A 26,442-nucleotide genomic window follows, 5' to 3' on the forward strand; every position below is an offset into this window, starting at 1 on the left:
CACTGCAAGCTTACATGGTAAGGTCACTGTAAACATACATAGTAAATTCGTTAAAAGTTTACAGTTTGGTTACAGTAAGCTTACGATATTATAAACATACATATAATAAATTATACTTTATATGATAAATATTATTTACAATAAATCATGTATTCTTTATATATGTGAGAGACCCTATTAGGGTTCGGCTTAATAAAATTTACTGCTCATCCTTAAGTGCCCTAGGAAGCTACTGCGCATAAATATTGTTAAAACTAATTTATTAATATTTTATCCTTACCATGTAAGCTTACTGTAACCTTACTGTAAGTTTACCTTGTAAACTTACAAAGAATTTACTATGTATGTTTACAGTAATCTTACCATGTAAGCTTGCAGTGGGCTTACCTTGTAAGGCTACTGTAGCCTTATTGTGTAAGGTAACTGTATGGCGGATATTTTAAGTTTACCTTACACTTACTATAAGTTTACATTGTAATATTACAAAACTTACATGAAAGTCTGATGTAAACTTGTAGTAAGCTTTTGTGGTGTGTGGGAACTTGTTTTGATTCTGTAGTCGGATTACTCAAGGCGTTTATAGCCGCTTGACTATCGACATAAACATTAATTCTTTTGTCTGATTTTCCTTTTTCAAGATAAATCATTGCGTAAGTGATTACAGCAGACCCCCGTCTGCCAAACCGTGGTGTAATTACTTAAAGATAATGTCACTTTAGTGGTATTAGACTTACAGTATACACCCGATCCTGTGTCTCTTTCCTGCTTTGATCCATTAGTATTTCATACTACACCTCCAACTGAACTGTCTTTTTCACAATTTTTTCTCAAAGGAATAATGGTTTTAAAGCGAGCTTTGAATTTTACTCTTTTAATCATTCTGTTTTATCCCATATTAATTTATGGGATCTTCAGATAGAGGATGTGAGTTTTGTTTGTTTTCTCCTAGCTCTCCATTTTTCTAAGAAACACTAAGAGTGTATCTAACGACAGACCTCTTAAAACAATCAGGAAGTCATCCACATAGCTTTGCGTATAAAATTCCTCGCTATTGAGGTCTACTAATAACTCATTTCTTACTAAGCTCCACAATAGAGGTGACAAAACTCCGCCTTGTGGGCAACCATAGGAAATTAGGCCATTTATTTTGGCCTCTCCATACTCTGCTTGCAGGGCTCTATTATGGAGCATACCTCTTATCCACCTAATCAATGGATCTGGTATGCATCTTATAGCCACATTGCGTTTTGCTTGACAATAGGTGTTAGAAAAAAGCACCATTTATGTCTAGGAAAGTGCCCACCTTATAAACTCCTGCGTCTAATTCTTTCTCTATTCTGCTTATTGCTGAATAAAGGGCTGTTTCTGCAGAACAGCCTGCTCTATAGGCATTCTGTCCTGAATGTAGAGGTTGATTTATCAGACATTCCTGTCTGATAAATGTATCAATTAGTTTCTTCAATGTCTTGAGCATGAAGGAGGTTAAACCAATCGGTATGAAATCGGAATAAACACCACTCTAGTCACTTTCGATGCCTCAGGAGTGTAACCAATAACTATACGTGCTTTTATGATTTTGACCAAAGGTAGACGAACATATTGCAATATTTTCTGCAAGAGAATTGGATATATGCCGTCCTCCTCGCGCCTTAAATAGCTTAAACGAGTATAAGGCCCAATCAATATTTTACAGAGTCACGATGTTAAACGCTAGTTTCCAGTTTTATCGTCCAAATCGAGATTTACCTGGATTCCAATCACCATTGTTTTGCTTTGATTCTCTAAAGTCTGGGAAGTTAACTTACACAAGATGCCTCACACATTCAGCTCTGTCACAGGCGAAATGTCCGTTAGGTAGCCTTATTCTCTTCTGTACCATAACAAGTAGGAAAGCATTCCATGGAGTCTCTGAGGTCTTCACAACATGATGCCCAGTTGGTTCTTCTAGGATTACGACCAGAACTATATTCATGAGCAGAACTTTTGTGCTGGTTATAAGGATTTGAGAGAAACAGTTTCGCATAAACGTCAAAATTCAATCCCCCCACTTTTTAAAATTTTCATTAAAATGCAATAAGATTTTAGAGATTTGTTATTCTTAAGGGGAGATTAAGGTGATTTTGAGGTTTTTTTAAAGATTTATTTTATAGTAAAAAAAATTTTTTTTTTCTTACAATTTTTTTTATAAAATAATACATGTCTGAAAGAGTCAAAAACAATTTTTTTAATAAACTAACGATAAATGGCTGCCGAAAGTGCAACAGTTAATCTGAAATGAAAAGAACAAAATGTTTCTTAATGTGTACCCACTATTTTAACTATTGTGTAAAGTAGAACAAAAGTTTTGCAACTTAAATTGTTTATAATTTTTTAAAATATTAAAATTTAAAAAAAGTTTTTAAAGGGAAGTAGGATTTTAAAAATCCTACTTCACAAGAAACCTATATATTCAAGAAACATTCTGTCCAATTTTAAAGTTAATTGATTGAATAGATTTAAAATAATAGCTTCACAAAGTTTAAAATACGCATTTTTGAGAAAAACGCATTTGAAGTGTTTTAAGTATAAATTAAACAAAAAAGTGATTTTTACACAATCGGCGATAGCGGTTCAATACATAGTTTCTTCTTTGGCTACTAAAAGATTATTTTAAAGTTATCTAATGACAGTCAAGTTGCAGTAAGTGCCTCTGAGTCATTTACTACTAATTGACTAGTAAGAACGTATGTGTTTACGCGTTTGGCGAGTTTTTGCATGTAGCTACTCAAATTATATCCTTTTTAAACCTTGGAAATACTTTAGACTAATTTCACCGTGTTCTTAAATAGTTATACTGACCAAAAATGAAAAAAAAACAATTCAATTTTTTCAAAAAAAATCACCACAATCTCTCCTTAAATAAGACAACATTTTACCACACGGATAAACTTTTTATACTATTTTTTCGTAAACTCACTATGTATTTTTAGTAAGTTGATTACCAAAGTGCGAAAAAACTTCAACGATATAAATTTTTCTTATTCTTATCCTATATAGGAATTTTCAATAGGGGAGATACTAAATGTATGAAGTAAGAAATTAGACATTTGTCGGAATTACAAAAGTAATTTGTAAAAATTGATTTTATATTGAAATTTTACCATCCATTTTCCAATTTTCTAATAGCTTCACGAATCTTTAGGTCTCTTTCGATATCCATTTTCCGCATAAATTCTCCTTGTATGTAACCTTGCAGAAGGTTATTCATGCGAATTTGTTCGTTCTTTATCACATTTTCCAATGAATCTACATATTAATTAAATTTTTTTATTAGTTTCAGATTTAACTTTTTTAAGAACAATTACCCAAGAAGCACGTAATATATCCTCAATATCAAGGTAATATTACCGGGAATATTACTGTAATATTAACGGTAATATTACAGTAATATTAACGGTAATATTACAGTAATATTAACGGTAATATTACAGTAATATTTACTGTAATATTAACGGTAATATTACAGTAATATTAACGGTAATATTACAGTAATATTAACGGTAATATTACAGTAATATTACAGACTGATTTGAGTTATTCATAAAGCATAAAAAACGTGAATATATTATAAGTCAATTTGGCTTGTTGGTAAAACTCTGGACTCGTGTGCTTTGAGTTCGGGGTTCGATTCCCTGGATGGGTAGATTTTTTCGTAAAGAAATGTTCCCATAATATTACTGTAATATTCTCTTGTAATATTACCTTAATATTACGGTATAATATTACTGCAATATTACTGTAATATTACCTTAATATTACAGTAACATTACCGGTAATATTACCTTGAGGCGGACATTTTAAGATCACTGTAAGATTACTGTAATATTACAACGTTATATTACGAATCTTACATGTAATATTACCTTGATATTGAGGTTATATTACGTGCTTCTTGGGTAAGGGGTTATATACCTTTATATGAGTCAAAAATATTGAAATTTTCAAAAAATTTGTCAGCCGTTATTTAAAATGTTTTTAAAGCGACGTTTATTTTATCAAATAGTACATATTTCAATGTACTTGTATATGTATTTTTATTAAAAAATATTAATAATTGTGGAAACTGTAGACCTTGCGCTACCCAGTAAAAAATAAAAGATACCAGAACAATGGATTTCAGTTACGAACTCGATAGCTGGTAAACGAATTATAGTGAGAATCTCCCCAAATAACACATAAGCTTGCAGCAATCTTGCCACTCAATATTATCAACCTTGCACGGCAAATTTGACACAAGCTTACTCAGAGTTTCAAATGTCCCACCTGACCCAAGCTTTCATGGTAAGCTTACCGAAAGATTTCATTGTAAGTTTACTGCAAGATTGAACAATAAGATTATCTCAAGATTGCACAATAAGATTATCGCAAGATTGCATAATAAGATTATAGTAAGATTTCTCAGTAAGCTTGCACGGTAAGCTTGTAGCAATGTTGATGCAAGGTTGTCAAATAACCGTGCTTTAAACCTAAAAAAAAAATTTATTTTAACATTTCGTTTAATTTATATAAATTATATAAATTAGACGAAACATAACAAAAAATTTTGTTAGACGTATAAATAAAGGTTATTTAGCAACCTTGCTACAAGCTTACATAATACTTTTTTTGTAGGGCTGTGTTATCAATGAAAAAATTTTGAAATTTATTTTTCGCGAAAATGGCTCCGGCGATTATTTTCTTTTTCCTTTGAAAATACTCTGGGAACCTCAGAGACTCAAAATCTGCAAGAAATTTTAGGGTGCAAGCAATTTTCATTTAAATCTATTTCAGGCGCAACATGTGCAAGCTTGGGTCAGGTGGGACATTTGAAGCTTGCAGTAATCCTGCGGCAAGTTTGATATGCAAGGTTGTCAATATTGCGCGTCAAGCTTGCCGCAATGTTGCTGCAAGCTTACGTGCTATCTGGGTTGAATATGAGTACTTTTTGGTATCCGAAATGATCATAAGCTTGTAAACGCACTGAAACGGATGATTTTTATAGGGCTTTTAATGAAGGAAAAGCAATTAAATGGATGCAGAAAAGATGGAAAATTAAATTAGAAACAAAAATGAATGATTATTTATTCAAGAAATGTACATTTAAAACAACAATTATTCTTATCAATTCTAATCTCTGCATTAAAAACATAGTGAAAACGATGTAATGTTATTAATTTTACTTTGCAATTCGGAAAATAAAAAAATTTTCAAAAAAGGGAAATCTTTTTCTAAATTAATAATTTTTTTAACATCTCCTCATTAAGTGTGACTTCCGAGGTTAGTTGAGAGACGACGAATGTATTGATTCCTCGATACAGTTAAAGAATTTACTTCGACCACTACTATATATTCTAAGTGTGTAGCAGTAAAAGTAGCAATTACGGTGTGTTCATAAAAAATAACTATTATTACTATTATATTTAATATAACTCTTGCAAAATGATTAAAAAAAATTGTTTAATCTTTTTTTGATACAATTACTGATAAAGATGCACATTTAAATAATTATTAATTTAATTATTTGAGATCAAATTTTTTCCCTTGCCGTAATTAAAACATTTTTAAGATTTCCATTGGCTTTAATTACGGCGGGCAAGGTATCTTCAAAATACACGTAATTTTAGTCACCGAAATTGATACAAACGCGCCGTAATAGAAAATTACGGTATTAGTTTTAATTTTTCATATTTGTTTAAATAATCAATTTTTATAAAGTTAAAATTTTTTTCAAATATATAAATAACATAAGCTTTTAGTTTAATAAGTCTTCAATTGACTTTATACAATAGAAATATACATCAATCGATTCGTTTTCATGCCAGGAATACAATTTTGACAAGAATTAATTAAAATTTTTATTATAAGAAAAAGTTATTTTATAAGTATTATTTTAAATTATAATTATTGATATTACCTATGAATTTCCAAATACCTGGGTGTAAACCACCCAGTCTTGTGAAAAATCTGTGGTTAGCAGACTCATTTAGATTATTGGTCCTATGGACTAAATGACCTATACACAAACTTTTAGTTCTTCTTCCCCAGTAATTTTGCAGGTAATTAAAAAATTTCATTAATTTAGTGTGAATTCTAAAAGGGTATTCTTTGATTTTTTCATATATGATATTAAGACCTTCAAAATATCTTTCTTCTGGAAGTAGTGGTAAATTGTAAGCCATTTTCAATACTGTATCATCTGCGTTTTTTAAATGACACTTGCTTTCATAGTATTCCCTAAAAGACTTTAAGAAAATGTTTATAATTATTGCTATATACCTATTTATCATTAATATTTTTTATTTTTACTACGTAAAAAATAACTTTAATATCTAGTAAGAAGAGGTCGATTGAAAAAATTAAAATGATTCTAAATATTGTTCAAATTTAAATGCAAACTAATGTAATTTTTTAACATTTACGTTTTGCTAATAATTTATAATTATGCATAAATTTTTATACTATTTAATTCTTGACGAAATTTGTACACAATGGTTTTTAAGAGAAAAATTTGTTAATTTTTTTAATAAAATCTCATTGTAAAATTAATTATAATAATTATGAAAAACATAGAACTATAGTAGTCGGTCACCTATTTTAATAGTTTGACAAAGTTATTGTAGTAGCTCAATACAAACATTACCTAATTTCCGAAAATTTATATGTTATTTGATATAAAAATTGTTTTAAGAATGATTTATTTTAATATTAAGGGGACAATCGCAGTTGTAGCGCCAAAAAATTGATCTTTTTTATGAATTTTTTTCTCGTACACCATTAAATTTTTTCAAAATATTGATTTATTATTTAAAAATACATATATTGAACATGAATTTAAAAAAAAAAGTTAAAAATATTAAATATTTTTAAAGTTATATCCTGTCAAAGTGATGTCCTTTTAAAAAATATGATTTGTGGTAACCACGACTATGGTAATCTGGCTCATTTGAAATCAAAAATTCAAACGGATTTACATTTATTGAAAGATTACCGTAAAATGGGGTAAAGTCGGCGTTTGCGGGTAAAGTCGGCCGGCGCTTTAAACACTTAAATATTGTATTTCATTTATTAATTTACATTAATTCTATAACTACATTTTTAATAAAACTCGGATTTCTTCTGGAAAAAAGTAATAGTTAAACTTTAAAATGATTTAAAGCGCAGGCCGACTTTACCCCATTTTACGGTATCTAATCCTTGACGGAGCGATTTAAAAAAAAAAAAAAATTTGACGAAATGGCGACCTGTCAAAGTTTACCTTTCAATTTTCACTAAAAAAAAATTGGTCCTTTTTCAGCTGTAAAAAAAAAAATTTTGCATAAAAAAATTAATCCTTCGATCAAGGACTAGATTATTATGTATTGAAAAAGCATGTTAAATTTCATGACAGTCGGTTTAGTAGTCCCAAGTAGCACGATATATCAACCAGATGTCACCGTGACATCAGGAAAATGTCAAAATGTCTGCCTTACGGTGATATCATGGTGACATCAAGGTGATATCACAAACATATCACGGTGATATCATGGTGATATCACCGTGATATCACAGTCATATCACGGTGATATCATATTATTAGAAAAATAATGAAATTTTAACTTAATTCTTTTTATTTTGTTCTCCAATTTTCATAACGAAGCATTTTTGAAAATATATATCTATCATTCTAAGGTCTAAATTTATCAAATTTTCCATCGACGCTTCTTATTGGTATTTTATAACATGGTATTTTAATAATAAAATAAAACTAATTTAAAAGTATATATTTACTAACCATTTTGCTAGTTTCTTGTTTTTTTAACTAAAAAGTATATTTATTGTTAAATATTATTAAAAATTTTAAATCCCTGTAAAATATCAACATGATATCACGGTGATATCACCATGATATCACCGTGATATGACTGTGATATCACCTTGATGTCACCGTGTGATATCACCGTAAGGCGGACATTTTGACATTTTCCTGATGTCACGGTGACATTCCCCGGTGATATCACCGTGACATCTGGTTGATATATCGTGCTACTTGGGGTTTTCAAGTGAGAGTGGTCACCTATTTCAAAATGTAGTTTTGAGAAAAACGTGTTTCAAGTTTTAACTAACTTTTTTATAAAGATGGATTTTTTTTGAAATCTGATAAAATCATCAATTATTGGACCATATAAGTAATTCTTTGGCAGATGATGCTGTTTTTAAAATCCCAATTCAAATATAAAGGTTTAAAGACCCACATGGCTGTTAGCTTGTTCTCGACCGACCTGACACGCCTACCTTTCAGCTTGTATATTTCATACAATTTTCACCGAATCATTATAAAAATTTGTAGACATATGTCTGAAAACATATTATGCTTTAAGAAAATGCAAAAAAATCGATTTTTTGAATGTTACAACTGCGATTGCACCCTTAAGAATAATAAAAAGAAGTTGTCGGCTGCTGGTGTGTGGCTGAATTTACTCTCATTTACCCTATAACTGGACTTGAAAACAGAAGAAAATTTAATTTAATATTTTTATGAATAACTTTATAAGGTTTAAAATATTCCTTTCTCTAAAATGAAAATACCACAAAGATGGCTATAAGGGATTCAGACCAAAGGCCACAAAATCATAAAAATATATACATATGGGAACCTGTGGGAATCACATGCGGTTTCCCATACATTACTTAATACCATATAAGATTCTATGTAAAAACTTATGGAATTCCATATGGAAAATTCGATGGTTTCCCGTATAGATTTTCAATTGAGTGCCTATAGAAACTTTTAATAGGGTGTTTTTCTTATTTTTTTAAATGACCAATACAATTTTTTTAAATATATTTTTTCGATTTCTGTAAAAACAGAAAACTGGCGTATGACTCCTTTTTCACTTGCCATCTTTCAAATAGTGAATAACATTTGTATATTGAAAACAAGAATTATACATTTGTTTGTATGGGAAATAGAAAAAGAAAATATCTTATAGAACCGACAATTGCCTGAAAATTTCCAAAAATTCATTTAGAGAGAAAAATGATTTACCTTTTTTGAATGGAACCAGCAGATATGGTAATCACACTCTGAATAAGTATCTTTTATACTTTTCATTACTGCTGCTTCCGCGTCTCCTGTTACATCTTTTAATGCGACTTTAAAATTTGGACAAAGTAAATTGATTTTTCCAAAAATTTCATTATATAAGTTGCTTGATCTGTTTGTCATTAATATAAACACAGCACCCACAGCCTTTAAAATTGTTTAAATCAATTAATTAAGATCACGTGAAAAGATTACCGGTAAACTCCGCGAAGTAGCTCCGCGGAATTTCCGCAGAGCAGGTCTGCGGATTTTCCGCGAAATTTCCGCAAATTTTTTTTTTTTGCATATTAATATATTTATGTTATTATTTAAAGTAATATAATATTTAATTTAATACATTCTATTTAAATTACGTTTTATACTTTAGTTAACAACTGAGATAAGATTTACTGTTAGACACGTCAATTTTTTGAAAAAAAATATTGATAACCTTTAGGATAGTTTCGTGGTTACAATCAGTAAGGATTTTTTAAGGATTTTAACATTTCAAGACATGATGAAAATACGAAGCATTAGAAGAATAACAAATCGATGTCACTCAAGAACTAGGCAGCAGCAAGAATACAATTTTTTGGGGAAATTAAACATGTCGTATAAAATTTTCATATTACGAAGCCATCAATAAGTAACGGTAACGACCGGGAAATCATTTCTTTTTCCAAACCTTTTAAAAGCTTATAACCTGTATTTAGATTATAAAGTTATTTTCTGAAAGTTTTAATTGTAACCTAATTTAACCCTACTAAAAATTAAAATATATAATGAGTGAAATAAATTTTATTAAATAAATAGAAATCAGTATCATATGGCAAATGCATTTTTATTTTTTTATTAATAAAATTTTTATATGAAATGAATTTTATTATTGTCTTATAAAAAGGATAAATACAAGTAAAAAACTATTTAATCTATTATATATTTAACTCTCTTTAATGCAATAATCTGATATCAATTTTGGGATTACTTTTTTAAGTAGAAAAGAAAAATACATACATCTTTACCGGCTATAACCGTGAACCTATTTTTATAGTTTTCAATTTTTTGTTAACAAAATTAGTGTCAAAGTCTTCTCTCACTTGTTAACTAAAAATTAAAAAGTAATTTTAAGTAGAATATACACAATTTAATTTTATATTATTTTAAATATTAACATAAATATATTATTATTCAAAAAAAAATTTGCGGAAATTTCGCGGAAAATCCGCGGAGCTCCTCTGCGGAAATTCCGCGGAGCTACTTCGCGGAGTTTACCGGTAATCTTTTCACGTGGGGAGGACAGTCTGAGTTTACTACAAAAAAATTTTTAAATTTTTTTTCATAGTAAAATTTACTGAAATGTTTTCAAATAATTATACATTATTTCATATACATTGAAGTAAATGAAAATAAAAATTTTTTTTATTTATAGCGTCAAAATGTCAAATGAAAATGACAAAAACTTGATTAACATGATTGGAAAAAATTATTTAACTGGTTGGGCTGAAATTTTCAGAGATTGTTCCATCATAAATGTAGTTTTTTGACCAAAAATGTTTAATTTTACTACTGGCTAGTCATTTTGTCACCATAAATAAAATTTTTTTTTTAAATTAACTTAAAACTTAAATTAAAATTTAGTTTTAATCGAGGGAATACATTTTTTCTGTAAACAAAATCAAATTTACACAGTAAAATTTTTTTTCGCAAAACCTTTTTTTAAATTTTGAAAAAATGACCTACAAAAATGGAATTGATATTTTAGAAAATCCTTGTGTCTGATTTTAGATATTAAGGCAATTGTTTCTCATCTCAAAATATTAAATAGAAATAAATAAATATTAAAATTTAATATCAAATATTAAAAAGATATATATCTATCCTGATAACATTTATTTATTAGGGGAGGATGGGGCAAGGATAGTTAGGTAAGACGTTTTCGAATCTAGCGACCAAACCTGAATTTGTATCTGCAAACGAGTAGTATTTTTGGAAAGCCTGCTTATTTGGCATTTTCTTGTACAAGTATCTTTCTTGTACAAGATCTTGCACCAGATCTTATACAAGATCTCACACATGAACTTGTTCCAAATTCGTATGCTTTTTCCTGTACAGGAACTGGTCAGAACTTGTACAAGTTCAGTTGCTGATCCTGTACAGGAAATTGTACAAGATCTTGTGCAGGGATTTTCAGTAGGGAATTTTCTTTCCCAATATCCAACCTATATTGGATTTCATATGGGATCACGGAGAAAAATGGAGGCTTAAATTTTTGAGGATAGAAAATGAATATTTCACTTTACTATCGTGATACACAGAAAAAACTTAGTCTCATTTTGATATGCAGAAACAATGAGTCAATGCTAAACGACATAGGCAGTGGCGCCACCAACCTGACTCATTTTTGCTGCTTATCAAAATGAGTAGCATACGCTATCATTTTGAGTTCAGGTTTTTTCTGTGTAGTTCAGCAGTTCTTTTAAAATTATTTTTCTTTTATTAAATAAAACCTCCTTAGATCATTTGTTTACATATCCCAGAGTAATAAAAAATGCTTTCCTACAGCACGCACAACTAGAAGTCCACTTTTTGTTGTGCACAATTAATGTTTTTAATTTTGGGGTAGGTTGTCACATATTTATCCCTCCACATATTCCTCCAAGATGGTAACGTGATACCCCAAGAAGGATAACTTTTCTCTCTAACATACAGTGATCTGTAATCCGAATCTAAATAGATAAAACTATTTCCCCAAAATTGAATCGATAAATTTACTTAGTATTCCTTATTCGGGGGTTTTTGGGGTCGCTGATTACGAATTTTAGGTCAGTTTTTAAAAATTCAAAATGGCGGATTCAATATGTAGAAAAACTTAAAAATTTAGTATATTCAAATGAAACATTGTACGAAATTAAATTCATAATTCATAATTTCTACGAAAAAACATTTCAAAACGTCATATAAATTCTAATTGAAAATTCTTGCGAAATCTGCATGAAATCCGCTATAACTTGTTTAAAAATCGTACGAATCATTTTCACATTGGATATATGTTCCCATAAAATTTTTATTTTCTTTTTCTTGAATAAAAATTTTTACCTTGTCCATTATCCTCATCATGATTGTGTACAATTGGCACATTTTTGGTATTCTAGGTGTAACCTATAATTTGAACAGTGAAATTTATAAAAGAGTTATTTTTATATCAAGGATGTAAAATAGGTGATTGTGGTAAACGTAATTTTTGTCCAATCTGTGTGGAAACTACACTGGAACCTTTAACTATTGCAGTACTCGAGTCTTATGTGGAATAGATAGAGGTATAACCTTGACGCCGTCTTTACGTTTACGTGAGCTGCTGCAATCGTCAGAGATGCAATTGTCAGAAGTTCCAGTGTATGTTAATTGAGGGTATAAGAGTTCTGAACAATACAGATAAAAACATAGGAGGAAAATTTATACAACTTTGCATATTAAAGAATTAGTTTATTGACTGGTTTCTTTTTGTTTATAAAAAGTTTTATTTTTAAAAAATATGTTTTTATGCAATGAATGCCAAACCTTTTTTGAAAAAAATTGAGCGCCTAGATCGTAGAATGGCACGTAAATTTATTTATAATTGTGAATGAAAATTTAACATAATTTTGTTTAGAAAATTTCAAAGAAAAGCAGAGTCCCCTGGAAGTAGCGGGTGCAGTTACGTTCCGGGGCCTCCTCACTCCATGCGAAATAACTTAAGTTCTATGATCCAAACGCCCAATTGAACTGGCAATGAAAGTTTAAAGTTAAATAAGTAAATAAAATTGTGAAATATAATTAAATTATTACTTTAAATGTTCCATCTAAAAAAATTTCTTTCACTGTGTTCAATTGCTGTAACAGAATTTGACTTGAGAAAATGAGAGCTGATTCTTCTCCACTTATTACAACTGATTGTAATAGTTGTAAAGAAGACATTTTCCCGACGAACATTAATTCCGCTAAATTTAATAATGATTTTGGCTGTCTGTAACCCATTTTATGTCTCACTCTAAGCATTGCCTGCTTCTCCTTTTTGTAATTTAGATTGTTTGGCAACCCGTTCTCAGAAAATCTTATTCAAATGAAAATTCATTAAATTTGTTGTTGAATTTTAAAAAATCAACTATATATATATATATATAAGGTAAAATTCCTGTAGGGAACTAAGTGAAAAAAAAGTTGATCGAATCGGGCTTTAACTTTCACATAGCTTACCCATAGGGGTAAGTAATTTAACCACGAATTATTGTTAGGTTTTTTCAAAAACTGTCGGAGAAGGAGGAAGTTAAATTTTTTTGAAAAATTTAAATAGTAAATTTTTGAAGACTTGTAACTTTTAAACAGAAAGAAGAAATAAAATTTGCCCTGTATGTTTTCGAAAGGTTTTTTCCTGCTCTTTCGAATGGTGTAAAAAAAATTTTTAAAAATTCAAATTTTGACCCTTTTTTGGAAATTAAACCTTTTTCAAATTTTTTTTTAAGTTCGGTCCTTTTTATTTTTTTTATTTATTTTTTTTTTGAAAGCTAAAAATGTGCATTTTCACCACAAAAAATATTGAGATGTTTTTTTTTGTTATTTTCGAGATATTAATTAATTAATTAATTATTTTTAATAAAAAATGAAATATTTTACAAATAAATAAAGTTATTGCAATCCTGAAGGTACCCATTGAAAGCTGACGTAATTCCGCATCCAACGAGCCCTATACGGACTATTTTGGATTAGAGGATTTTTTAAAAGCAATTGCCGTGTTAGCCAATTGTTTATTAACAATCCAGTAACCCAAAGTACTTCATATAAGGCTCGTTGGATGCGGAATTTTGTTAACTTTCATTTAGTAACGTCAGAATTACGATAACTTTATTTGTTTATAAAATATATCATTTTTTTATTAACCTTAATTAATTAATTAACTAATATCTCATAAATAACAAAAAAGGACATCTCAATATTTTTTTTGATGAAAATATACATTTTTAGCTTTCAAAATAAATAAATAAAAAAAAATAAAAAGGAAATAAAAATAAAACTTAAAAAAAAATTTGAAAAAAGATTTAATTTCCAAAAAAAGGGTCAAAATTTGAATTTTTAAAAATTTTTTTTACACCATTCGAAAGAGCAGGAAAAAACCTTTCGAAAACATATAGGGCAAATATATATATATGGGTGAATCTTCGCGTAGCGTACAATTTGGTTTCTGTTATTATAGAATTTTTTTTAATTAAAATGAAAATCATAATATAACTTTCAAGTATGATAGTCAAGAATGAAATATCTGTAATGGACCAGACAAATTGTCTATAATTTTGGTATATTTTAAACAAATTAAATGCAACTGCACCCATGTAATATAATGATCTATTTTTGTACATAATAAAAATATAAAAAAAATTTTAATATAAAAAACAAAATTTTAAAAAGAAAAATATAATTTTGTAAATTTATTTGGAAATTTATAGGGTAATTTATGGTAATTTATGAAACTTTAAGGTAATTTATGATACATAAAATAAAAGTTTTAAAACTAATTTTGGAAAGTTATAGGTAATTTATGGAAATTTAATTAAAATCAAAGTTGTAATGTGAATTATTTAAAAAAAATTTATTGTAATTTTTAAACATTATATTCATTAAAAGACGGCCAAAAAACTTCTTCATGATGCTAAGGCTTCCTCATAATGCATAATTAAAAATGTTTCTTTAAAGAAGTTATTAGCAATTTTCAATCGGTTTCGCCGATTGTATACTTAAGGAGACTCTTGATTTCATTTTAAATATACTAGTTGTTATCTTTTTATATTTAAGAGCGAATGTATTAAGTGGTTAGGTGACTGTGAAACACAAAAAAAGACTCAAATTTAAAAGTTTTTGTAGAAGTAGAATGAAATTATTAAGAAACCTGTAGAGATAGAGTTACAGCCCTAGCCACAATCTATAAAAATTTTTTCTATAATATATTTTATCATTATCAAGTTTTCTTAAAATTAAATTAATATTTATATTATAAATATATTTCATTCACACAAACATACACATTTATAATAACACATAATGTAATACACTTTTCTAATTAGGTTGTACTCAGAATATTCCTTATTTCAGAATTCTAAATTTTATAAGTGTAAATTACGTTTTTCGTAATGTGAAGTTTTCTCAAACATTTTCTTTCAGCGCGGTCTAGACATTTACCTACGTGGCGACCGGATGACGAAAATCGTTCTGGGCAGGCAAATAAGCAATGTTCTCAATGTACATAATTACCTTCTCCTTTTTCATTTTCCATCATTCTTTAATATAAGGTATTTTTATTGTATAACGCGCGAAACTTTCCTGAACATTAAAATGAAATTTTTGCCTAATTATAATTATAGGCGAAAATTTCATTTAAATGTTCAGGAATTTAATAATTTAAATTTTTATAGAATTTTCACTAAACATTGCAATTAAATATTCCAAACATTTCAAATAAATCTTTGGGAAATCTTTAGGAAAGTTTCGGTGCTGTGGGGGTAGAATTAAAAAAACGTTATTTACAACTCAAAAGCTAGAGAAGTACGTATTGCCTACTTAAATTAAGTGGGAAATATTCTTACAATAAAAATAATATTCTTATTCTTGGCACCTATTTAAGTAGGTATTCTAAAATCTGGAATATCGTTTTTTCAGCGTATGTATTAAGAGTGCACAATAGAGCGTTGCACAGATTTAAAATTTTAGCTTTTAAAAATGTTTTACTTTCATAATAATTATTTCTTATTTCTGAGACCCGGAATCTTTTTATAGAAGAAATCGATTTGTTTTTAAAGTTCCCAGTGGCCTAACCTCTCATATATTCTACTATTTAAAATAATAAAGAAAAACCGCTGACAAGTTGAAGTATGATTTGCTTCCTAATGGGAGAAGTATTTTTTGTGTTCATTCCATGATCACTGTCCAATGTTATAAAAATAAAATAATGAGATAATAAGTGACATTAAAATAAACGATTAACAAAGTAAGAGCTGTTATATTTTACCACCATTGGATATCAAGTCATGAATTTCTTTTTTCCGCATATATAAAAATATACTATTAGATATTTAAACATTTTTAAAAGTTATGGGGAAAAAAGATTTTTGCAAATTTTAAAAACGTCAGTAACTTTGGATTGAATTACAGTGGAATGTTTGCCAATAGTTCAGAAGATGATAAGACTTAATAGACTATAAAATTAAAAGGGTGTCTAGCGAGAAGTACAAAAAAATGTTTATTTTTGGCAAATTATTAAAAAGTTCCCTGACTTTTTACTGACTAAAATATTTCCCTGACTTCCCTGACCGCTGGACACACTGAATTAATGAAAAACATTTGTAGGTGTTTTACCCCTTTTTTTAAAGTTATGGACAAGAACGATTTTAAAAAAATTTTTAAATGCAAAAAAATTAGTTAATCTTAATTAATGTGGGGGTCATAGTACATTTTATATAAATATCATATAATCAATCATAATCTGTATTAATAAAATCAGAATTTTGTCAGTACATTCCTCAGAATCCAAAATTTTTGACATAGTTTGTCGTTATGAATAACAAGGAGTCAAAAATGGCCATAAAAAAATTTGTGTCTGTAGGTATCTATGTCCGCAATATTTTGTTCCAGCATTACGTAAGAACGGTTTGACAGATTAAAGTGAAACTTGGTGGTCTCTTAGGTATAAGCCTAACTTAAAATCTTTGTCATATCCGAATAAAAAATATTAATTTGTATGGAAAATATGCTACTTTTTTAAAAATTCGAAAAATCAAAAATTTTCAGATTATTTATTTCTTAATACATTGTTTCTAAACTTTCTATAATTCGGTATTAAATGTTATTTAGTCACATTTTAGCATAATTTTATAAAAATTACAAGGTAAAACTGAAATATGGCTATAAAACAGTTTTTGGGGTTAAAAAATCGAAACAACTATTATTGTAACCAATTGCTTTCAAACTTAATTTAGGGGATCTCTGATTAAGATTTTTACGTCAAAATAAGAAAATTCCAAATTGCAAATTGAAAGTATTTGGTTCAAAAATTTGAAAATCAAAAAATCGAACAATAAAAATTATTGTAATAATTGAATTTATACGTCTCTAATTATTTTGTTTGTACAAATCTATCTATCTATCTATATCTATTATATATATAATTATAAATTACAGATTTGTAACAACACAACTGCAAAAATTCGACGGATATATTATAGAAGAGCCATAGAAAATGTAGTATATTATCGTTTTTTAATCATAGTATTCTTTTGAGTACATGTATTTTTGTGATGGATTATTCGATAAATTTTTGGTGCTGTGTGGGTGAGATGTATGACTGGTTACCTCTACACTGAGAAGAAAAATTTAGTGGTTGCAACAAAATTGTTTGGTTAGACAATTTTGGTTCTTGTAACCGAATTTTTGTTGGCTGAAACAAAATCGTAGAGTTATCTCAACCAAACATTTGGTTAGGCCAACAAAATTATTTGGTTAAACATTTTTAAATTCCAACCAAAATTTGGTTACGACAACAAAATAATTTGGTTAACACAACAAAATAGTTTGGTCTAAAAAACCAAATGATCGTTTGTTGTCCTAACCAAAATTTTGGTTGTGGCAACCAAATAATTTGATTTGCAAGGATGGAACTCACAAGGATGGGTAGTCCGGTGGTCAGAGCTCCCGACCTTCAGTTTTAAAACAGAGGTTCGATCCCAGGCGGAGATGAGATTTTTCAAAGTCCACAAATATTTCAATTGGATAAATATAAATTAAACGTTAAATTGATAATAAATAAATAATAAAATAAATAAAAAGGATACAAAAAAAGAAATAAGGTAGAATAACATTTTTAATTTTACAAAATAACTGTTTGTTCGATCAACCAAATATTTTTGTTGACCTAACAAAAAAATTTGTTTGAGCTAACCAAACATTTTTGTTATACCAATAAACAACACTCAACCAAATTTTTTGGTTGACTCAAACAAATAATTTGGTTACTAAAATACCAACAAAATTTTCTTGGTGGCCCAACCAAATTGGTGGTGCATCTTGGAAACAATATCATTGAAATGTTTAAATTTCATAAAAAAATTTAATTTGGTAAAATTTAGTTTAAATCATAATTTAAATTTAAGGAAGATATAAGTTTTTATTGACATTGGTTAAATAACAATCAAATATTTATATAATTTTTAAGCAATGTAAATAAATTCTGAACAATTTACAGACGATCCTGATGAAAATACTAATACTTTTTGTACGAAAATACTATCGGACACGCACCACTAGATGTCGAGACCCGACGTAGGCGGTTCGACAGCTAGTTGAATCATAATGAAAGTGATTAGTACAGAATCCTTCTTTCTGTATACACTTACACTCACACATACGGAACGACTTTTTTTGATTCTTGAGGACGAAAAATACAAAGTTACATCATAAAATATAACTTGAAAACTTTTCATATTAAAATGCTTTCCATGAGGAAGCAATACAATTTAAAATTAATAATTGCAGTTTAAATTAAAACTATTTATCTTGTTATAAATAATAAAATAAATAATTGAGAAACTTAAAAATTAGTGGTAATATAATAATTAAATTCTTACTCAGTAACGACATTATCGAAAATAGTTTTTTGTTCAAGAGTTATGTCTTTGCACTTTTCAACCATTAATTTTCTAGCCTTTCTATTATTTTCTCCAAAAGTTTTAAAAATACTGCATGTATGATTTTCTTCTTTCCCTTTAATAAAATGCCCATTTTCTTTTATTAATAAAAATTTACATGCAGTCCTTCCTGTTCTTTTTGAACACCTGCCATAATCAAAAAGTATACTATATCACTGAAAAAATGATATTCTAGATTTAAGAATTTCTTCTTAAATAGGCGCCAAGAATAGTGCCGAATTAAAGTAAGTGAGGAAATATTCTTACAGTAAATAATATATTCTTGGCGCCTATTTAAGAAGAAATTTTTAAATCTAGAATATAATTTTTTTAGTGTTGCAATTAAATTAGTAAATTCTAAGTGTAAGTGATAAAATGTAGGTCGGCTTTAATTATCATAATTAAAGGGTTAGAATCATATATTCGTTATCTTTAAACATTTTTTTTATTATGAAATTTTTTTTGTTTACTTATACCAATAAAGGACTAACCCAGTAATATTGCCAAACATTCATCAATGTTGGAAATGATTTTGCAATATTATCAAAAAGTTTGGATGCTATAGGGGTTGTTGCGTGAAAAGCACGCTTTAAAAGAATTAACGAAAATTTAAATTTTATGCCTAATTTTATATTTTATATAATAATGCGAAACTGCTCTTTTGTATGACTAAAACTTGAAATAAGTGAAATTAAATAAACAAATAAAAATACTTTTTAAGGTGGTTTTTATTAGTATTAGGTTTATTGTAATATTCAGTATTTATCGATAAATTAATTATTTCATAAAAGAATTTTTAATTGATAAATGTTTTAAATAATTATGTTTTAGAAAAATGTAATTAAATTTATATAAATAATTAATTGAACAATAAACTTTAGTTTGAAATTTGAGAAATGATTGATTTTTGCAAGAGCTGGAGTTATCATTTTTGAAAATAAATAAATTTCATGAAATTATAATTTTAATTTTCGTACAGTTTATTTGCCGAAGAGTTTATAAATATTTGAAATAATAATTTAATTTTAGAGAATTTTTGATTCAAAAAATGTTTTAAATATTAAATTTTTAAAGATGTTGATTAAAATTATAAGAAATAATAATTAATTTAGCAAAGAATTTTAGATAAAAATTTTAATAAAAACAATTAAATTTTAAGTAGAGTTCGATTTAATACTTTTAGAAATAAAAAAATTTCAGGAGATTTTTAACTAAAATTTTCATAAATATGAATTACTGATGATTATTTATAAGTTTTAGATAATAATTGAATTCTAGAGAATATTCAATTGAAAAATGTTTTAAATAATTGAATTTTAGAAGGACTTGAATAATGTCATTTTAAATATTTACTTTTAAGTGAAATCATAGTTCATTTTTTTACATAATTCAATTTCAAAACGTATATTTTATAATAAAAATATCTTGTTAAAAAAAATTGTAAAAATGTCGAAAACAGTTTCATTCATTGAAAAAAGTCTATAAAAGTCATTTAATCTAAGGCCTGTATTGTGTTATATTTATGGTAACTGAGGTATAAATAAAATGAGATGAAATTTTAGGTGTCAACCAGGATTTTGAGAAATATTTAATTAAATTGTAAAACTATATTTTTAAAAATTTTAATATTCACCTAAGGATGTTTTCGTTTCTGGGATCTGGATTATAGCTGTATCCATCAATGAAAATAGGCATTTTAAATATAATAAAAATTCAAAATTTTCAAATTTTTTAATCTGTAATAAACTCTGATTCATTAATAAAATAGAACTTTTATCTGCATGTTGCTTAAAATTTGAAAATATTTTTAGATCATTATTTTTAAACGTAAAGAATTTGATAATTCATTAAATATTGAATTTATATTACTATTCATCGATTTTTATTTATTAATTATATAAAATTAAAACGTTAAAAAATATATAGTAATACAAACATTTATGCAATAGTAAAATAATTCTTTTTAATAAAATAAAAAAAAATTTATTTAAATTATGATTATTCTTAACCCTATTTTCACATTTAAAAAAACTTAAGATAGGTGACAAGTTGTAAAATTTTTTAAAAATCAATAGTTTAAAAAGAAATTAAATTTACCTCGTTTTAGCGTTTGTTAGCTTTGTTCAAAATATTTAACAACATTCTATCAAAACAGAAACAAATATTGACAAACGTATCTGACAAAGTTTAAACATTACACATTTGTTTTTTTAATTTCAATTGATATATATATATATATATATATATATTTATATATATATATATATATCAGATTTAAATTTCTTAAAGAAAAAATATTCAAAATTAGGTAGGATATAAGAAGTTGATCTACAGATAGAGCGATTAGTGTAAATATTAGAAAATTATAAAGAAATTGAATTAAAGGTTCGTAATAATATTATTATGTATCTATGACATATATATATATATTATATATGTAAATTGGATAAATAAATTAATTAATTAAACAAAATAACCAATAAATAAATTATCATATTAAGGTCCAATTTCACAAAATCCGGTTAAAAGTTAATCATCAATTAAATCCCTAATTGACCAATCATGAGTGCTTAAATTAGCTTTAATCGATGATTAACTTTTAACCGGAGTTGGTGAAACTGGCCCTAAGTAATTAAAAAAACAATAAATTAAAAACAGGTTAAAAATATCTAATTAAATCAAAAAAATTATAGATTAATTTTTTTTAAATTCTTAGGGTGCCAAAAATAATTCGTTTAATCTGGGGAAAAGGGGTATATGAATAAATGTAAAAAAATCTCAATAAATTTCTAGAATTGAATATAGGTTAAAAATAGCTCATTAAAAAAAGTTCTTGATTAATTTACATTTTAATTATTAGGGTACCAAAAAAAATTCGTTTAATCCGAGGAACAGGGGTACATGATTAAATGTAAAAAAATTTCTCAATTTATAGAATTAAAGATAGGTTAAAAATAGCTAATTTAATAAAAAATTTATAGATTATTTTCTTTTTAATTTTTAGGGTACCATAAAAAATTCGCTTTATTTATAAAAGAAATATTTTTTAATTAATTTAATAATTATAAATAAAATTCTAAATTAATTTTTTTATAATTTTAGTGCATTAAAAAAAATTGAATAGAAATTTTCATCATTCCAACAAACACATGCACATTTAATTCTTTTCAAATATTAGATCTCACAATAATTATAAAACAGGGTTAATCAGAAAAAAAATTTAACGCACATGAAACGTGTCAACATTGAGATAGGTATATGAAATATTTAATTTTTTTGAAAAATAAAAAAAAATTTGAAAAATTTAATTCCTTAATTTTCTACCTTAATGTATATTTTTCAAATTTTTTTTATTTAAAAAATATATTATAAATAAAAATTCTTATTAATAATGTTTATTATTGATCTTGCGTTTTTTACTCCGTGTCCCTCGCTTCATCTAAAATAGAATTTTTTTTTAATTATGTAATTCAATTTAAATTAAATTGTAAATTCTAATAACTTTAATATTTTATTATTAGCCAAGTCTACTTTTAGGCCGAAAGGCTGAAGCTTAATAATAAATAATAATATTTTATTATTTTGGGTTTAAATGTATTAACCTTGAACAGGTTCTGTTAGGAGCATTAATTCCATGTGAATCAGGAAGTCTATATTACAATTTGTAGTAAAATCATAATGACAATCTATTTCTGAAATTAATTGGTTTATTTCTTCTTTATGATGCTTTATTTGTTCTGTTGTCCTTATTAACTCATAAAGTTCATTATTAGAAGGTGGCCGAAATTTTTTAATTGTGAAAGCTATCATTTTATGGTACAACACAATTGCAGCGTATAAAATTTGATAGCGGAATCTCACGAATTGGAAATTCATCCACATTTGAAAGAGACGATGTGCTTTTTTAGAGTCACCTGTGATAAAAAAATTTAACATTTATTGAAGATGAAAGAGGTTTGCATAGTTATGTAGAATATTACAAAAATAAATTTAATATTCCTTTTGTTGAAGAGAATGATGTGTGATTAATTAATTCAGGTGTTTTGAGTTTACGGAAAAGAAGTTTTACTTGTAACAGACGGAGTTTTTATTAGAATAGTGACAGTTTTAGCTGATTCAGTTAAAACATTCTCTATTCTAATGAAACATATTGCTGTTCCACGTGAAGATTTTTTCCTCAGTAATTTTAATTTGAATTAATTTTGTATAAACATTTTTTCATAATCTCTGACCCAAGCAGCACGTAATATTACAGTAATATTACTGTAATATTAAAATTTCTGCCTTATGGTAACATTACAGTTATATCAACCGGTAATATTACGGTAATATTAAATGGTAATATTAAAAAAATTCTAAAATCATTTAAAAAAATATTTGACCGATAAATTAATATGTTTTTCTGTTTTATTATAAAAAAAAACTTTGAAATTGGTATGTATATAATAATAATATATACATAATATATATATATATATATAATAAGCGTATAATATTACAGTAATATATTACTGTAATACGTGGGATATTTGTCTGATTATAATTATTAAATTTTTCTGTTTTATCATTAAAAACATTTAAAAGTTTTATTTATTTTATTATATACAGTGACGTTACTGAAGTTACAAATGTCAGAATAAAAAACCGGTGGAAATATGAAGATTTTTAAAATTAATCAATTAGAAATTATCAAGAAAATCGTGATTGGTTAATTTTAAAAATTGCGCCAAATCTTTCTGTCAATTGATTATTAGGTAATTTTTAATTTTGGACAAATGAAGATTCGGCGTCTTAAAAATTCTATTAATTACAAATTGGTAAAAAAAATTCTGATAAATTAAAATTCAGTCAATTGGAATTTGTCATTTAAAAATTTGAATCATATAAAATTCGATTAAATAAGAATTCTGCTAAATTAACATTTTTTTATATAAAAAAATCATGTAATGAAAATGATTGTAAAATAAAAATTTAGTAGCTAGAAACTAATTATTGTAATTATAAATTATTTTGTTCATTATAAGGAAAATTACCAGATGCTTTTAAAAATCCAATAATGATGAGAGTTGGATACAACGTTGACATTATAGCTAAAAGATTAGCTTGAATTTCAAATCGTGACAATAATGTTGACATTGCTAATGGAGCAAGAATAAGTCCCATAATGAAAACAATACTAATCACAGGGGATACGAAGATTAATTTCTTTATCGTGAAGTCTGTGTAAACTATTTTTTCACTATATATCATCGTGAAACTTAGTACAATTCCCATTATTACTCCTGCATTTAAGTTAGTCAAATATGTACCAATATCATTATTTTCAAAATATCCAAAAGCAAAGATTCCAATCAATAAAATAGTAATTCCCATTAAAGTACCGAGGCCAGCAATTGAAAACATCCTCACGATAGTTCCCGTCCAAGGATCTAGAAAAATATGGACCAAAAATTTCTTAATCACACATGCCAAAAATGTAAAATTTTTGAATCAGCTATTAAAGTAGAGGGACCGCTGATAACCTTTCGAATTTAAGACTATTTAAGGTTGTCATTCTTTTCTGTTAATATTAAATATTTAAATCTGTAATATACTATAGGATATTGAAAAACAATTAATTCATTAATAATTCATTAAAAATTACTTTTTTCATTTTTCATAGTGAAATATGATTTCAAGTTCTCAAAATTTTTTTTTAATTTTGACAATTTACAATAATTTTAGATCCTAAATAATAAAATAAAAAAAACACCCCTTGAGAATATTAATTTCGATTCCATTGGGTGTAGATAGTAGATAAGGTATTTTTGTATGTATTTTTTTAAAATTTTAATTGCTAAAAATTTATCTTTATATTTACAATATTTAAACTTACAATATTCATTCCTCAAAGGATTTTTTGAATTTAAAATAATTAACATTTCCTTGTAATTAAAATTTTCCAACATGTCATCTAATAAATTTCCTGAAAAAATATAAGGGCATATCTTTGAAACCTTTAACTTTTCAATAAGAAAAAAATTTTTTTTTTTTTTTTGAGCACAGTATTGAAACTTTGTCTACATAAATTTCAAGAACTAAGCTTTCCAATTATACAAGTGGACATATAAAACAAGTTGTCTTCAAAAAGTTATAAATATTTAAAATTGAGAATTATTTTTAACCTGTAACAAAAAAATATTCAACAGGTGTTTGCTTTTTAGGATAAAAAACAGTTGAAGGGAATTTTCTAAGGGGTTATAATTTTAAAAAGCAATAAAATTCGTTTAATATTTTCAATATTTATATGAATAATAAAATACTGAAATAATGCACTGGGTATAAAAGCATGTGTCAAAAATTAACTAAATATATAAATTTTTTATTTGAATATTTACATTACATTTTAAAATAGATTTTTATTATAGTGAATTGTTTTAAAAATGTAAAATTGTAATTTTTAAAATTTACCATACGATTTTCATAGACTTTTTTCTATTTAAATTTAATATTCGTAAACTTTCCAATTTCTTTTCTCTTTTTTCCTTTTTTATTTTTCTTTTCTCTCGCATCTTATCTTTTTTCAGAATGAATTTTTTTTGGATCCATTTTTGTGTCTCGAAATAAACATTAAAACTTAACCTTCAGGTTTTAATAATTAATGACAGTTTCTATAAAAAAAATTATAATCGGCAACTTCGTACATAACAATTTGTTTCTAAAAAATTTCGGTCGATTACGGTCGACCGTAATTGATGAATATTTTTACATTATCTTTGCAATGAAGTATTTTTTCTCGAAGCACATTCACGGGATGTTAAATGGCACATGTGAAAATATATACAAGTACTTTTCGAATGCTTTTATATGATTTTCATGAAGTATCACTCGTATTACGGTTGTTTTCAAATTTTGTCCACACGTGTTTTCGTTTACTTAACTTATAATAGTTTTTTGAAGACATGAAGCACATCAATTTATTATGTCTCAAAATAATTATAGTAACTTGATCTTTGATTTCCCATAAGTTATTTTAACGTGCCGCTTGTCTTATAAAAGAAAAATCATAAATACGATGATTACGGTCGAAAAGGTTAAAAGTGAGGGACAACTTTTAAAAGCTTATAAATTTTTTCACAAGTAATAAAATATTAATTTCCCTGCGAAACTGTGTTCACCGATTAATTAACATTGAAAAACCATATTTCAGAATTAGTAATTTTTATTAAATCTAAAACTATATCGTTTAAAGCATCAGAAAGTATGGTTAAGGACAAGTAGACATTGTTAAAAATCGCGTTTTAAAATTGAAATAATTATTTATGTATTTAATAAATTAAAGTGGAATCTTTTGGAAATGATTGATTATATCAAGCATTAATATTTCCAACAAAAACCAACGAAAAATTTATTAAAATTACCAAAATATATGCGAGGGACATTAAAGTTAAAGGTTCTAGAGATATGCCCATAAAAGATTTTATTATATTTAATCACTTATTAATATAGATAATGTGATATATATTTAAATTACATACCACGATATGTCTCCAAACCCGACAATATTGCCTTTTGCTTGTGACGAATAGGTTTCCGAATATTGCTTGCCATTTTTTAATTATTATTAAAAGAATAAAATTTGACATGAAAAAGCAAAAAGGAAAAATTTAACATATGGTT

General features: G+C 26.5%; 1 protein-coding gene across 1 annotated transcript; it reads right to left on the reverse strand.

Moving 5' to 3' along the window:
- Window positions 1-493: 493 nt before the first annotated feature.
- On the reverse strand, window positions 494-26,373 carry LOC127282303 (uncharacterized; the record flags this gene model as incomplete). Its single annotated transcript, XM_051306470.1, has 6 exons — window positions 26,301-26,373; window positions 23,817-24,212; window positions 22,386-22,697; window positions 3,141-3,285; window positions 1,806-1,988; window positions 494-675 (listed from the first exon to the last, which is right to left on the reverse strand). Coding segments are annotated over exons 1-6 (1,291 nt in total), but the record flags the coding sequence as incomplete, so codon positions are not given.
- Window positions 26,374-26,442: the final 69 nt, after the last annotated feature.

Source organism: Leptopilina boulardi, unplaced genomic scaffold (assembly GCF_019393585.1).
Source record: "Leptopilina boulardi isolate dan_hultmark-lab unplaced genomic scaffold, ZJU_Lbou_2.1 LbouV2_295, whole genome shotgun sequence".
NCBI lineage: Eukaryota > Metazoa > Arthropoda > Insecta > Hymenoptera > Figitidae > Leptopilina > Leptopilina boulardi.